The sequence below is a fragment of the Saccostrea cucullata genome, unplaced genomic scaffold (assembly GCF_032062105.1).
Source record: "Saccostrea cucullata isolate Sc308-1 unplaced genomic scaffold, CSIRO_AGI_Scuc_v1 ctg8718, whole genome shotgun sequence".
Taxonomy (NCBI): Eukaryota; Metazoa; Mollusca; class Bivalvia; order Ostreida; family Ostreidae; genus Saccostrea; species Saccostrea cuccullata.
The window spans coordinates 38560-53491 of record NW_026921959.1 but is presented as its reverse complement, the minus strand read 5'-3'; the positions used below and the strand labels follow the sequence as shown (position 1 = coordinate 53491).

Here is a 14932-nt window from a genome sequence, read left to right as displayed (position 1 = left end):
CATCTCTAGTTTCCGAGATATGGTCTTCTAGTTTTTAGCCCTACTATATAATACTATACGAATAAACATCGGGCTCGGGGACATCAAAGTCCCCTACCCTGGGGTCTGAAATTTTGGGGGTGGGGTACTAGGGGCCAGATACCACTTCTATGAAAAAATGGTGAAGGTACCATCTCTAGTTTCCGAGATATGGTCTTTTAGTTTTTAGCCCTACTATATAATACCATACGAATAAACATTGGGCTCGGGGACATCGAAGTCCCCTACCCTGGGATCTGAAATTTTGGGGATGGGGTACTAGGGGCCAGATTCCACTTCTATGAAAAAATGGTGATGGTACCATCTCTAGTTTCTGAGATATATTCTTCTAGTTTTTAGCCTTACTCTATAATACTATACGAATAAACATCGGGCTCGGGGACATCGAAGTCCCCTACCCTGGGGTCTGAAATTTTTGGGGTGGAGCACTAGGGGCCACATATTACTTCTTTGAAAAAATGGTGATGGTACCATCTCTAGTTTCCGAGATATGGTCTTCTAGTTTTTAGCCCTACTATATAATACTATACGAATAAACATCGGGCTCGGGGACATCGAAGTCCCCTACCCTGGGGTCTGAAATTTTGGGGGTGGGGTACTAGGGGCCAGATACCACTCCTATGAAGAAATGGTGATGGTACCATCTCTAGTTTCCGAGATATGGTCTTCTAGTTTTTAGCCCTACTATATAATACTATACGAATAAACATCGGGCTCGGGGACATCGAAGTCCCCTACCCTGGGGTCTGAAATTTTGGGGATGGGGTACTAGGGGGTAGAGTCCACTTCTATGAAAAAATGGTGATGGTACCATCTCTAGTTTCCGAGATATGGTCTTCTAGTTTTTAGCCCTACTATATAATACTATACGAATAAACATCGGGCTCGGGGACATCGAAGTCCCCTACCCTGGGGTCTGAAATTTTTGGGGTGGAGTACTAGGGGCCACATATTACTTCTTTGAAAAAATGGTGATGGTACCATCTCTAGTTTCCGAGATATGGTCTTCTAGTTTTTAGCCCTACTATGTAATACTATACGAATAAACATCGGGTTCGGGGACATCGAAGTCCCCTACCCTGGGGTCTGAAATTTTGGGGGTGGGGTACTAGGGGCCAGATACCACTTCTATGAAAAAATGGTGATGGTACCATCTCTAGTTTCCGAGATATGGTCTTTTAGTTTTTAGCCCTACTATATAATACTATACGAATAAACATTGGGCTCGGGGACATCGAAGTCCCCTACCCTGGGATCTGAAATTTTGGGGTTGGGGTACTAGGGGCCAGATTCCACTTCTATGAAAAAATGGTGATGGTACCGTCTCTAGTTTCCGAGATATGGTCTTCTAGTTTTTAGCCCTACTATATAATACTATACGAATAAACATCGGGCTCGGGGACATCGAAGTCCCCTACCCTGGGGTCTGAAATTTTTGGGGTGGAGTACTAGGGGCCACATATTACTTCTTTGAAAAAATGGTGATGGTACCATCTCTAGTTTCCGAGATATGGTCTTTTAGTTTTTAGCCCTACTATATAATACTATACGAATAAACATCGGGCTCGGGGACATCGAAGTCCCCTACCCTGGGGTCTGAAATTTTGGGGGTGGGGTACTAGGGGCCAGATACCACTTCTATGAAAAAATGGTGATGGTACCATCTCTAGTTTCCGAGATATGGTCTTTTAGTTTTTAGCCCTACTATATAATACTATGCGCATAAACATTGGGCTCGGGGACATCGAAGTCCCCTACCCTGGGATCTGAAATTTTGGGGATGGGGTACTAGGGGCCAGATTCCACTTCTATGAAAAAATGGTGATGGTACCATCTCTAGTTTCCGAGATATGGTCTTCTAGTTTTTAGCCCTACTATATAATACTATACGAATAAACATCGGGCTCGGGGACATCGAAGTCCCCTACCCTGGGGTCTGAAATTTTTGGGGTGGAGTACTAGGGGCCACATATTACTTCTTTGAAAAAATGGTGATGGTACCATCTCTAGTTTCCGAGATATGGTCTTCTAGTTTTTAGCCCTACTATATAATACTATACGAATAAACATCGGGCTCGGGGACATCGAAGTCCCCTACCCTGGGGTCTGAAATTTTGGGGGTGGGGTACTAGATCCAGATACCACTTCTATGAAAAAATGGTGATGGTACCATCTCTAGTTTCCGAGATATGGTCTTTTAGTTTTTAGCCGTACTATATAATACTATACGAATAAACATTGGGCTCGGGGACATCGAAGTCCCCTACCCTGGGATCTGAAATTTTGGGGATGGGGTACTAGGAGGTAGAGTCCACTTCTATGAAAAAATGGTGATGGTACCATCTCTAGTTTCCGAGATATGGTCTTCTAGTTTTTAGCCCTACTATATAATACTATACGAATAAACATCGGGCTCGGGGACATCGAAGTCCCCTACCCTGGGGTCTGAAATTTTTGGGGTGGAGTACTAGGGGCCACATATTACTTCTTTGAAAAAATGGTGATGGTACCATCTCTAGTTTCCGAGATATGGTCTTCTAGTTTTTAGCCCTACTATATAATACTATACGAATAAACATCGGGTTCGGGGACATCGAAGTCCCCTACCCTGGGGTCTGAAATTTTGGGGGTGGGGTACTAGGGGCCAGATACCACTTCTATGAAAAAATGGTGATGGTACCATCTCTAGTTTCCGAGATATGGTCTTTTAGTTTTTAGCCCTACTATATAATACTATACGAATAAACATTGGGCTCGGGGACATCGAAGTCCCCTACCCTGGGATCTGAAATTTTGGGGATGGGGTACTAGGGGCCAGATTCCACTTCTATGAAAAAATGGTGATGGTACCGTCTCTAGTTTCCGAGATATGGTCTTCTAGTTTTTAGCCCTACTATATAATACTATACGAATAAACATCGGGCTCGGGGACATCGAAGTCCCCTACCCTGGGGTCTGAAATTTTTGGGGTGGAGTACTAGGGGCCACATATTACTTCTTTGAAAAAATGGTGATGGTACAATTCTCTAGTTTCCGAGATATGGTCTTCTAGTTTTTAGCCCTACTATATAATACTATACGAATAAACATCGGGCTCGGGGACATCGAAGTCCCCTACCCTGGGGTCTGAAATTTTGGGGGTGGGGTACTAGGGGCCAGATACCACTTCTATGAAAAAATGGTGATGGTACCATCTCTAGTTTCCGAGATATGGTCTTTTAGTTTTTAGCCCTACTATATAATACTATGCGCATAAACATTGGGCTCGGGGACATCGAAGTCCCCTACCCTGGGATCTGAAATTTTGGGGATGGGGTACTAGGGGCCAGATTCCACTTCTATGAAAAAATGGTGATGGTACCATCTCTAGTTTCCGAGATATGGTCTTCTAGTTTTTAGCCCTACTATATAATACTATACGAATAAACATCGGGCTCGGGGACATCGAAGTCCCCTACCCTGGGGTCTGAAATTTTGGGGGTGGAGTACTAGGGGCCAGATACCACTTCTATGAAAAAATGGTGATGGTACCATCTCTAGTTTCCGAGATATGGTCTTTTAGTTTTTAGCCCTACTATATAATACTATACGAATAAACATTGGGCTCGGGGACATCGAAGTCCCCTACCCTGGGATCTGAAATTTTGGGGATGGGGTACTAGGGGCCAGATTCCACTTCTATGAAAAAATGGTGATGGTACCATCTCTAGTTTCCGAGATATGGTCTTCTAGTTTTTAGCCCTACTATATAATACTATACGAATAAACATCGGGCTCGGGGACATCGAAGTCCCCTACCCTGGGGTCTGAAATTTTTGGGGTGGAGTACTAGGGGCCACATATTACTTCTTTGAAAAAATGGTGATGGTACCATCTCTAGTTTCCGAGATATGGTCTTCTAGTTCTTAGCCCTACTATATAATACTATACGAATAAACATCGGGCTCGATAATTTGAATATATGGTTTTCATTCCTAAAACTAGCAGGAAAACCCATTCTTGTCATTTTTCTCTTAGGAAAATCCCCTTGGATTTTATACGAAACTATGTTTAGCTGCCACATGTAATACTTGTAAATAATTTATCGCATTGTCTCTGTATTAACATAAGAAATTCGAAAAAAAAAAGAACTCGTGTTTATTTTACGATTATTCTGATTTTTATATTTTATTCAATAACTGTAATGTAATTCACTTCTGAAATTTCATTTCAACTATAAAGTCATTTCGGAATTATATTTTTTTAACAAAGAAATGTCTACTAAAATATGACAGATTAGATCTACATGTACATGTGTATAATTAAGTAAATAGTGTTTTAGGGGTTTACCATTTTAATAAGAATCCACTAATCAAAAACAAAAAAAGGGGGGGGGGGTTACAGAGGAAGAATTTAAAAATAATTAAAGTGGAAGAGGATATCCATTTTTTTGGATATGATTTATAATAACAGTGTTCTTATAATTTTTTTGAGATTTCTTTCTCCATGAATATCAAAATTTGATATAGCAAGATTTAAAATCTAAGTTCTTTTTTTAAGTTGTAAAAATTTCATTATAAACTTTTGTTTGATAATATACCGATATTGCCCTTTCATGATGTTTATTCATAGGTATAGTTGTGTATATAGACTTCACAGAAATGAAAAATACTCTTTTTTGTGTAGTCGATAAATAAATGGATTGACCGTATGAATGGACTACCAGGTACTTTTGTTAACTTAAATTTTTAACTGAAAAAAAATGTATAAGCCATCTTTCTTATCCAACAAATGAAGTTTTGAGGTGTATATACGATTTAGATATGGCGGTCTAGCCGTCTGTCTGTCTGTATAGCAGTCTGGTTATATGTACAAACGGGTCCGGTCCACATATATCTTTTGATGAAACTAAAGAATGTACTACTTCCTACAAAAATTGCTCATGACCTAAGGATGTGCCATGACCTTAACCTAAGATCATTTTGACAAGTTCAATGTCACTGGAGAACTTTTTCATAAATCGTGTCCGGTCCATATCTTATGTATACACTTAGTGAGTTCCCATTTTACACTAAGATTGCTTATGACCTGAGGTTGTGACATGACTTGACTTAAGTACATTATTTTATATATTGAAGTTCAACTTTAAGAAAAAGTTCATAATTATATTTTCTATGCACAAAAATTGAATCTACCACTTTACACAAAGATTGCTAATGACTTAACGGTGTGTCATGACCTTGATTCAAATTATTTTGTGGAATTTCAATGTGACTAAAAGAGAAAGTGCATAATTTGTGATCTAGTCCATATCTTACTTTTGGATAAATTTGTGGGATTTTCTTTTATAAAAAGATTGCTAATGACTTGAAAGTATGACTCGATCTTTAGTCATGGTTTTTTGTGCACGTTTAATGTCACACGAAGACAAGAGGCCCATGGGCCTTATAGGTCACCTGAGCATCATGCAACAACTTTCAAATGATTGAATTTGGTTCATGTTTTAAGCTAGATGCTATGGCATTCACAATTCTAAAAGAGGCACCATTGCTAATCATAATTATACACCTAGCAATTGTTAAGTTTGTTTACTTAATATGGATAAGCAGGGTAGGGGAACAAAAAAGTATGTTAATTAATCAGTAATATTCAGCAATAATCAGGAGTGCTCCTACCACACATGAACCCCTGACCCTAGGTCTACATATTGCACAATTTTTGAAAAGACACACTTGCTTATCAAAAATGTTTGATTAATACTAAGAAGCAGATTTCAAACAATTCATTTTCAGTATATAAGTAGAGCCCCCCCCCCCCCTCCCCATTGTGGTATCTCTAACCCAGGGGCCTTGAAATTCACAATTCTGGAAGAAGAGCCCATCTCATCATAACTATGTTAATAGTTCATTCTGCTTATCACCCAGGAGTAGAGAAAAAGATTTTCATAGATGTAATGCATTTTCACTATATAATCAATAGAGCCCCGCCCTAACACCAGAACCACTGACCCTGGGGCCAAGAATTTCACAATTTTGGTAGAGGCACTCTTGCTTATCATAATTATGTTCTTAGTTACTTTATTAAATACTCAGGAACAGAGAAGAAGATTTTCAAAGATTTAATGCATTTTATCTATATAATCAATAGAACCCCGCTCTAACACCAGAACCCCTGAACCTGGGGCCATGAATTTCTCAATTTTGGTAGAGGCACTCTTGCTCATCATAACTATGTACTTAGTTAGTTTAATTAATACCTAGTAGCAGAGAAGAAGACTTTCAAAGAAATAATGCATTTTCACTATATAATCAATAGAGCCCCGCCGTAACACTATAACCCCTGACCCTGGGGCCATGAATTTCACAATTTTGGTAGAGGCACTCTTGCTCATCATAACTATGAACTTAATTAGTTTATTTAATACCCAGGAGCAGAGAAGATTTTCAAAGAATTAATGCATTTTCACTATATAATCAATAGAGCCCCACCCTAACACCAGAACCCCTGACCCTGGGGCCATGAATTTCACAATTTTGGTAGAGGACTCAATGCTGATTACAATCATACCAACAGTTTGACTGCTTGATGTCTGGGAGTAAAGAAGAAGATTTTTAAAGATTGCACTAATTTTAGTGGTTTTTGCCCCACCCCCCAGGCCCCAGGGGGGCAGGGACCACGAAATTCACAATTTTTGTTCCCCTTCACCCACAGATGCTATATGCCAAAATTGGTTGAAATTAGTTCAGTGGTTTCAGAGAAAAAGCTGAAAATGTTTAAATGTTAACGCACGACGCACGACGCACAACGCACGACGGACGACGGACGACGACGGACAAAAACAGATAGCAATAGGTCACCTGAGTTTACTCAGGTGACCTAAAAATAGAAATATTTCCATAGGACATAAATGCCACGTCGAAGGTATACCAGGGTATTATTAATGCACCATGAAAATTTGTATGAAATTTGTTCAGAATATCTTGAAAAGTGATGCAGTTGAATTACTTACATCAGTAAGTATCAGCATATGAAGTTTCAGAAAAGTGAAGTCAAGGTCAAATGAAAGGTCATGGTCAAAAACTTGTGATACAGTTGACAGTTCTAATCCGTATGTATCAGCATATAAAGTTGAAAAAAAACATTATTAATGTTTAAATACAATCAAAATTTAAGTTCAACACAATTTGATAAAAATGAGGTCGAGGTCAAATGAAATGTCGAAGACGAAATGTTGATGTAGTTGAAATGCTTACATCAGTATGTATCAGCATATTAAGTTTGACACTAATTTTGGAAAAGTAAGGTCAAAAGAAAGGTCAAGGTAAAAATTGTTGATGCAGTTGAATAGTTCTCGTCAGTATATGAAGTTTGATAAAATATCTCGGACTTTTTCTTTAAAACTGAGTTTAACTACTAATATAAGAAAAGTGTGGCGAAAGTTCAAAGGAAAGGTCAAGGTAAAAAAAGTTGATGCAGTTGAATGGCTTTCATTAGTATTTATCAGTATATGAAGTTTGATAAAAAATCTTGGATGGTTCCTTTCAAACTTAGCTAAACACCAATTTAAGAAAAGTGTGGTAAAGATCAAGGAAGGGTCAAAGTCAAAAAGTTGATGCAGTTGCATAGCTCTCATCGGTATATGTAAGTGATATGTGAAGTTTGATTAAACCACCTTGAACAGCATGTTTAAAACTAACAAAACACTAATTTAAGAAAAGTGAGGTCAAGGTCAAAGGAAAAGTCAAGGTCTAAAATGTTGATGCAATTGAAAAGCTCCCATTATTATGTATCAGTACATGAAGTTTGAAAAAATTATTTGGATTGTTTTTTTTAAACAGAGCTAAACTATAATTTAAGAAAAGTGTGGTCAAGGTCAAAGAAGAGGTTAAGGTCAAATAAGTTGATGCAGTTTCATAGCTCTCATCAGTATGTATCAACATGTAAAGTTTTATAACACCATCTTGAGAGGTTTCTTTAAAACTGAGCTAAACACTCATATAAGAAAAGTGAGGTCAATGTAAAAAAAAAGGTAAAAATAAATGTTGATGCAGTTGCACAGCTCTCATTAAGATCTATCAGCATACGAAGTTTGATGAAAATCTTGGATAGTTACTTTAAAACTGAGCTTCGAACTGAGCTAAACCCGAAATAAGAGTCAGATCAAAAAGTAAAATATGAGGTGCACAGTAGCATTATGTAATGAATCTGTGTAAGTATAATTAAAGAACTGCGAACGTTAGTATTGTTCTCCTGCCTACCTCCAAGTCAGTTTTCAAAAGTTTGGATATTTGAATTAATAACACCAAAGCCTTTTTTGCTTCAAGGGGGAGGGGGGCATATGTTTATAGACAAAAACAACATCAATGCTTATTTTTTCAGCAATTTCAAAGTGCCTAAGAACTGAAACATTGTATTCTTACTAATATATATGCTTCCTTATGTATACATAAAACAAATGAAAAGATTTCAGATACATTTATTTATATCCAAGACTATTTCAGAATATGGTGATGCTCTTTAACCCGATTTCAGTGAAAAATATCGCATACCCCCTTAATTTCAAGAATTGGAACTAGTATGATTTACTTTTTTACCGAGGTGTTAAATAAACGATCAATTATCATTGAACTTTTCTTTGTATTATACAAATATTTTATGGCCAAATGTCATCAATATTGAATTAAATGGTTTTAAAATGTAAGCAGAAATCAAAAGTTAGCGTTCGTAGTTCTTTTATTCAGTGGTATAGGAGGAGTTGCGGATAACAGATGGGTACTCTATAGAAAAATGGCACTGTCAATGGTTTGCCTTGGATAACCACAAATATGTGTCCAATCAAAAAGTTAAATAGGAGGCCACAATGGCAATATATAACAAAAATTCTGTGAAAGTCTCATTAAATATCATTAGAACAATTGGGCCAATTTTAGTCAAACTTGGTAGACAGCATCCTTGTTTAAAGGAACTTTAAATTATTAAATTAAATGCCAGGTTCCCTTGCAAGTAGGGATCATCACGAAAAGGCAAGAATAGGGTTCTGGAGACTCTAACCGAAGGTCAGATTAGGGGATCAAAATTTGCATTCAAATATATGTGAAAATCCTTTAAATTCTTCTCACGAACGTCAGGGTCAGATAAACTAAAACTTAAATGCAAGCATCTTATGGTAGATTATCTAAATATTACCCATGGTGGTAGGGGTTTGGTAATAACAAGCTTAAGAAGGGGTGAGGAACAGCATGGTTAAAATAACTCAGTTGCGTCATATAAAACTTGTACCAAACCCTAAAAATATCAGAAGCAGGGTTAGGAACTTCGATGTCCCACAGCCCAATGTTTATTCATATACATGTAGAATTATATAGTAGGGCTGGAGGGTCATATCTCGGAAACTAGAGATGGTACCATCACCAATTTTTTCAAGGAAGTGGAAACTATCCCCTAGTACCCCATCCACAAAATTTCAGACCCCGGGGTAGGGGACTTTGACGTTCCCCAGCCCGATGTTTATTCGTATAGTATTATATAGTAGGGCTAAAAATTAGAGGGCCATATCTCGGAAACTAGAGATGATACCATCACCATTTTTTCACAGAAGTGTTAACTTATCCCTAGTACCCCATCCACAAAATTTCAGATCCTGGGGTAGGGGACTTCGATGTCCCACAGCCCGATGTTTATTTGTATAGTATTACATAGTAGGGCTAAAAAAAGGAGGGCCATATCTCGGAAACTAGAGATGGTACCATCACCATTTTTTCACAGAAGTGGTAACTGATCCCTATTACCCCATCCACAAAATTTCAAATCCCGGGGTAGGGGACTTCGATGTTCCCCAGCCCGATGTTTATTCGTATGGTATTATATTGTAGGGCTAAAAACTGGAGGACACTATCTCGGAAACTAGAGATGGTACCATCACCATTTTTTCACAGAAGTGGTAACTGATCCCTAGTACCCCGTCCACAAATTTTCAGATCCCGTGGTCTGGAACTTCGATGTTCCCCAACCCGATGGTTATTCGTATAGTATTAAATAGTAGGGCTAAAAACCGGAGGGCCATATCTCGGAAACTAGAGATGGTACCATCACCAATTTTTCACAGAAGTAGTAACTGACCCCCGGTACTCCACCAACAAAATTTCAGGCCCCGGGGTAGGAGACTTCGATGTTTCCCAACCCGATGTTTATTCGTATAGTATTAAATAGTAGGGCTAAAAACCGGAGGGCCATATCTCGGAAACTAGAGATGGTACCATCACCATTTTTTCACAGAAGTGGTAACTGACCCCTAGTACCCCACCCACAAAATTTCAGACCACACAGCTTATGTTTAAATTTTGAATTGCGAACTGCGTTCTAGAACGCAATTCACTTTTGAAATGCGAATAGCGAACTGCGAACTGCGTTCTAAAATCTTAATGCCCATCAACCGTAACCATAAGCCTATATATAATGAACGATGAAGAAAATCATTATTATTTATTTCTGAATTCTGATCAATGTTGAATTTCACCATGAGATCTTTAATTTGTTCTATTATTTTTGGTAAGTCTGATAATAGAGATCATATTAATCTGCAATTTATCTTTTCAAGCTTACTTACTTTCCATGATATCTTTTTCAAATTACTTGAAAGGTAAGGAAAATTCAGATAATGATTGCTAACACTGATAAATGGATACGAGTGTCTAAAACCCATTTTAAAAATCCCTTACTTTCATTTAGCACTTATTCGTAAGTCTATCTTTAAGTGTTGTATGTTTTAAATATTCATTCAGTGTATTTAAATCTATCTGTTTATCTTCTTGCCCCATTCCTCTCTAGTATGCAATGTTTATCTTTTTGGCCGAATTCCTGTCTATAAATTGCTTATATTCTTGCCCAAACCCCTCTATACATTGTCTTCTTGACCCGTCCTCCTCAATACATTATATATCTTCTTGGCCCCAACCCTTTCTATACATTGTTTAACTTCATCATCCACGCATTTCTATACATTGTTTAACTTCTTGATCCACGCCTCTCTATACATAGTTTATCTTCTTGACCCGCCCCCTCTATATATTGTTTATCTTCTTGTCCAACCCCTCTCTGTGCATTGTTTGTGTTCTTGGTCCACCCCTGTATACATTATTTGTCTTCCTGACTCGCCCCTCTCTATGTATTGTTTGTCTTCTTGACCCACCCTTCTCTCTACATAGTTTGTCTTATTGACCCTCCCCAGTCTACGTATTGTTTATAGTCTCTCATAGCTAATGGCCTCTCTATAAATTGTTTGTCTTCATGAACCGTCCCCCTCTATACATTGTTTGTCTTCTTGACCCACCCCCCTCTATACATTGTTTATCTTCTTGACCCACCCCCTTCTATACATTGTTTATCTTCTTGACCCACCCCCTTCTATACATTGTTTATCTTCTTGGTCCCGCCCCTCTCTATACATTGTTTATCTTCTTTGTCCCGCCCCTCTCTATACATTGTTTATCTTCTTTGTCCCGCCCCTCTCTATACATTGTTTATCTTCTTGACCTGCACCCTTTCTATACATTGTTTATCTTTTTGCCCCAACCCCCTATACATTGTTTGTCTTCATGTTCCGCCCCTCTCTATACATTGTTTATTTTCTTGAACAACCCCTCTATACATTGTTAATCTTTTTGCCCCTACCACTCTATACATTGTTTGTCTTCTTGACCTATCCCTCTCTAAAATTTTGTTTATTTTCTTGATCCACCCCTCTCAATACATAATGGTTCTATATTTTCTTGACCCGCCCCTTCTATACATTGTTTATTTTCTTGATCCGCCCTTTTTCTCTGCATTATTTATTTTCTTGACACGACCCTCTCTATACATTGTTTATCTTCTAGACCCGTCCTCCCTATGTATTGTTTATGTCCTTGACCCGCCGATCTTTATACATCGTTTATCGTGTTGATCAGCCGATCATTATACACTGTTTATTTTCTTGACCCGCCTCTCTCTATACATTGTCGGCTCAGAGTTTTGTCTCCTCACATTTTTCGCCCTATGCAATTGTTAGATTCTGCTTTTTATTTTTGCTTACCACTTGATTGAGATTGCATTGGATTTCCTGTGCTTTAATGGCTGGATTGAAAGCCATGATAGGATTATAATGTATCATCAAAAAATACGAAAAAAAAAATGAAAATATTTAATGGTACGACATATTCAAAATTTAAAAAAAGAAATTGAAAGTTTCTCTTTCATAAAATGTAAAAATCTTTTTCTCGAAATAGATCATGAGTCATATTGTTCAAAGGCACGCTAATTTGTTTGTGCCTTTTGCAAACAAATGGGTTGCAAAAAGTTCCTTTTTAAAATTATTTTCCTCTTTCTATACTTTTATTTATTGATACATGAAAGAAACTGATCGAATTAAATGGAAATTGAAAAAGAAAGTATACCAATTCTTACATGTATCACTCTTTCCTCGTTTTTAACAGATGATGTCATGATTATTCACACATCACATACAAAATGCTTTTCTAAATCATTTAGGGGTAGCATATGAGAGCTGTAACCAGAAATGCACAGGTTCTCCTTGAATGTACAATGGGAAGCGATGTGCCTCCACAACACCTTATGCTGAGTACCACAAGGGGGCGTGTGGGTGCGGCCACGGAGGCAGCCAGTTTGGCTGGAACCATGACCACTTCGTCACCGCCCCTAATCAGATGTTCTTTGATGAAGGATACGGCAGAAGGTGTGGTCAGAGGTGTGGGAAATTCGTCAAACTTACAAACACAGGTAAATGCGTCAAAATTGCAAATAAAGGTAAATGCGTCAAAATGGCAAACACAGGTAAATGCGTCAAGAGGACAAACACAGGTAAATGCGTCAAAATGACAAACACAGGTAAATTCGTCAAAATGACAAAGTCAACTAATTGGGTCAAAATGACAAACACAGGTAAATGTATCAAACTGATAACCACACGTTTAACAACCATATAGTAATTTAAAATCAAAACTGAAATCACAGGTACTCAGGTCAAAACGACAAACACAAGTAAATGCGTCAAACTTTAAACCACAAGTAAATATGTCAAGCAGACCGCTTATGAAAAGGGTGCTTGAAAACTGCACCATAATTAAGACAGTGAATAGACTATCATAGGTAAGTTATCAAAATTACCTTCCGAAACTTTTTTTCGTTTAATTCAATCTGTTTTCATAATTTCGTGTGCATTTGGGGAATTTAACACCTGACATCAATATAAAAGCAGTCAGTTCCGTTAAAATGTAAATTTCCTCCACTTTTATTTAACGAGGCTCTTTAGAGGCGGATCAAACTCTAAATAAGGGAATGTATTTTATTTTTACAGGGGGCTGGGTGCCCGGCCAGGGAGGACCAGGTCCTTCAGGACAATCTCAGGTGTTCATGGTAACCAACCTGTGTCTGAATGTTTACCCCAACCAGAACTGGTGTAACCAGGGAACTTGTCCTTATGGTAACAAACACAAAGACTACGGATATGTGGCCCATTTCGACTAGGAAAATGGCGCCAATCAAATTTCAAATTTTGGTTGGAACAACCCGGAAGTGACGTGGGAGATTGTGTTATGTACTGGATATAACACCCTCAGCGACAGCATGTATAACTCATGCATTGGCGTCGGAAGCAAATTGAAAGGGGGGGGGGGGGCTAAGTGTAATAAAAAAAAAATTACCTTCTCAAAAAAAATACAAGCAAAAAAAAAAAAAAAAAAAAAAAAAGGGAAATGTCCATATCCAACCAAACGTGAAAGTCCTATTTCGTGGGGGGGGGGGGGGGGGGGGGGGGGGGGGGGTAGGATCAAGCTTCACTACCAGAAATTTTTTCCAAACTCCACCTTTTTCCCCATTTTTACCTATACTGCGACATGTTTGAAAGTGGGGGAGCTAAACCTACGAAAAAATGTTCAATGTCTATACTAAGTGTATATTTGGAAAAAATTGGGGGGGGGGGCTAAGTCTACACTAGGTATATATTTGGAAAAAAGTGGGGGGGCTAATCCCCCCCTAGCCCCCCCCCCCCGGTTCCGACGCCTATGTCATGTGAGTGTGCACATCACGGTAAACGCTCTCTAAATGGAACAGCCAATGAAAGTGAAAACTAATCCACAGTGATCAAATTTGTTTTAAGTTATTTGATTTAGAGATTAAATCTGAAAAAAAATTGTATAGACGTTTTACGTGCACTTTATCGACAAATATAAAACTTGTCTAATCTGGGTACAAATGGTTCCAAAGATAAGAAAATTTCACAGATAAGATAACATTTTAAACAAATAAATTTACTGTAATGGTCTTAAAGATAACAACGTATTAAGGAAAATTTCGGATAACACGAAAACTGGATTAGACAAGTTTCACGAAATTTATTCCCTTATTTGGTTTCTATCAAAATTGTTTGAATTTGAAACAGTCAAGCTTGGTTTTAGAAGTCACGGTGGCCCAGCGGTAGAGCAATAATTTCGTAATGGATAGGCCAAGGTTCGATTTCCCTTAGCCGTGTCTCACAACCAAATATACCAAACATAGTTAGTGAGTGTTCCTTCGCTAAGCATCGGCAGCATGAGATGTGAAAGTCACGGGTCCTTCGGATGAGCTCTAATAAAAACCAGGGTCCCGTGTCATAATAGGCTTTGTCACAATACAAAAAAAAACATATGTGGTCAATGGCCTGAATTTGATGTTCTTAATGGGTATAGAGTATCGTAGGGGCATGCGCATAATCTCATTGTGGGACGTGGAGAAAATTTCTGAAATGTGTAATTAATTATATACTGCATAAATACCAGTATTTTTGTATCAGGATAACAAGACAGATTGCAAAATGAAGAAAATCATGATATATATTAGAATACAAATATAATTGCACATGTTTGAACATCCCCCTATACCA

At 38.1% G+C, this 14932-nt stretch overlaps 1 protein-coding gene across 1 annotated transcript; it reads left to right on the top strand.

Moving 5' to 3' along the window:
- The first annotated feature begins 12545 nt into the window (after window positions 1–12545).
- On the top strand, window positions 12546–13592 carry LOC134260962 (endoglucanase-like). Its single transcript, XM_062743469.1, has 2 exons — window positions 12546–12792; window positions 13370–13592. Exons 1-2 carry the CDS (start codon window positions 12591–12593, stop codon window positions 13537–13539), a joined length of 372 nt encoding a protein of 123 aa, XP_062599453.1. The 5' UTR covers window positions 12546–12590; the 3' UTR covers window positions 13540–13592.
- The last annotated feature ends 1340 nt before the right edge of the window (window positions 13593–14932 follow it).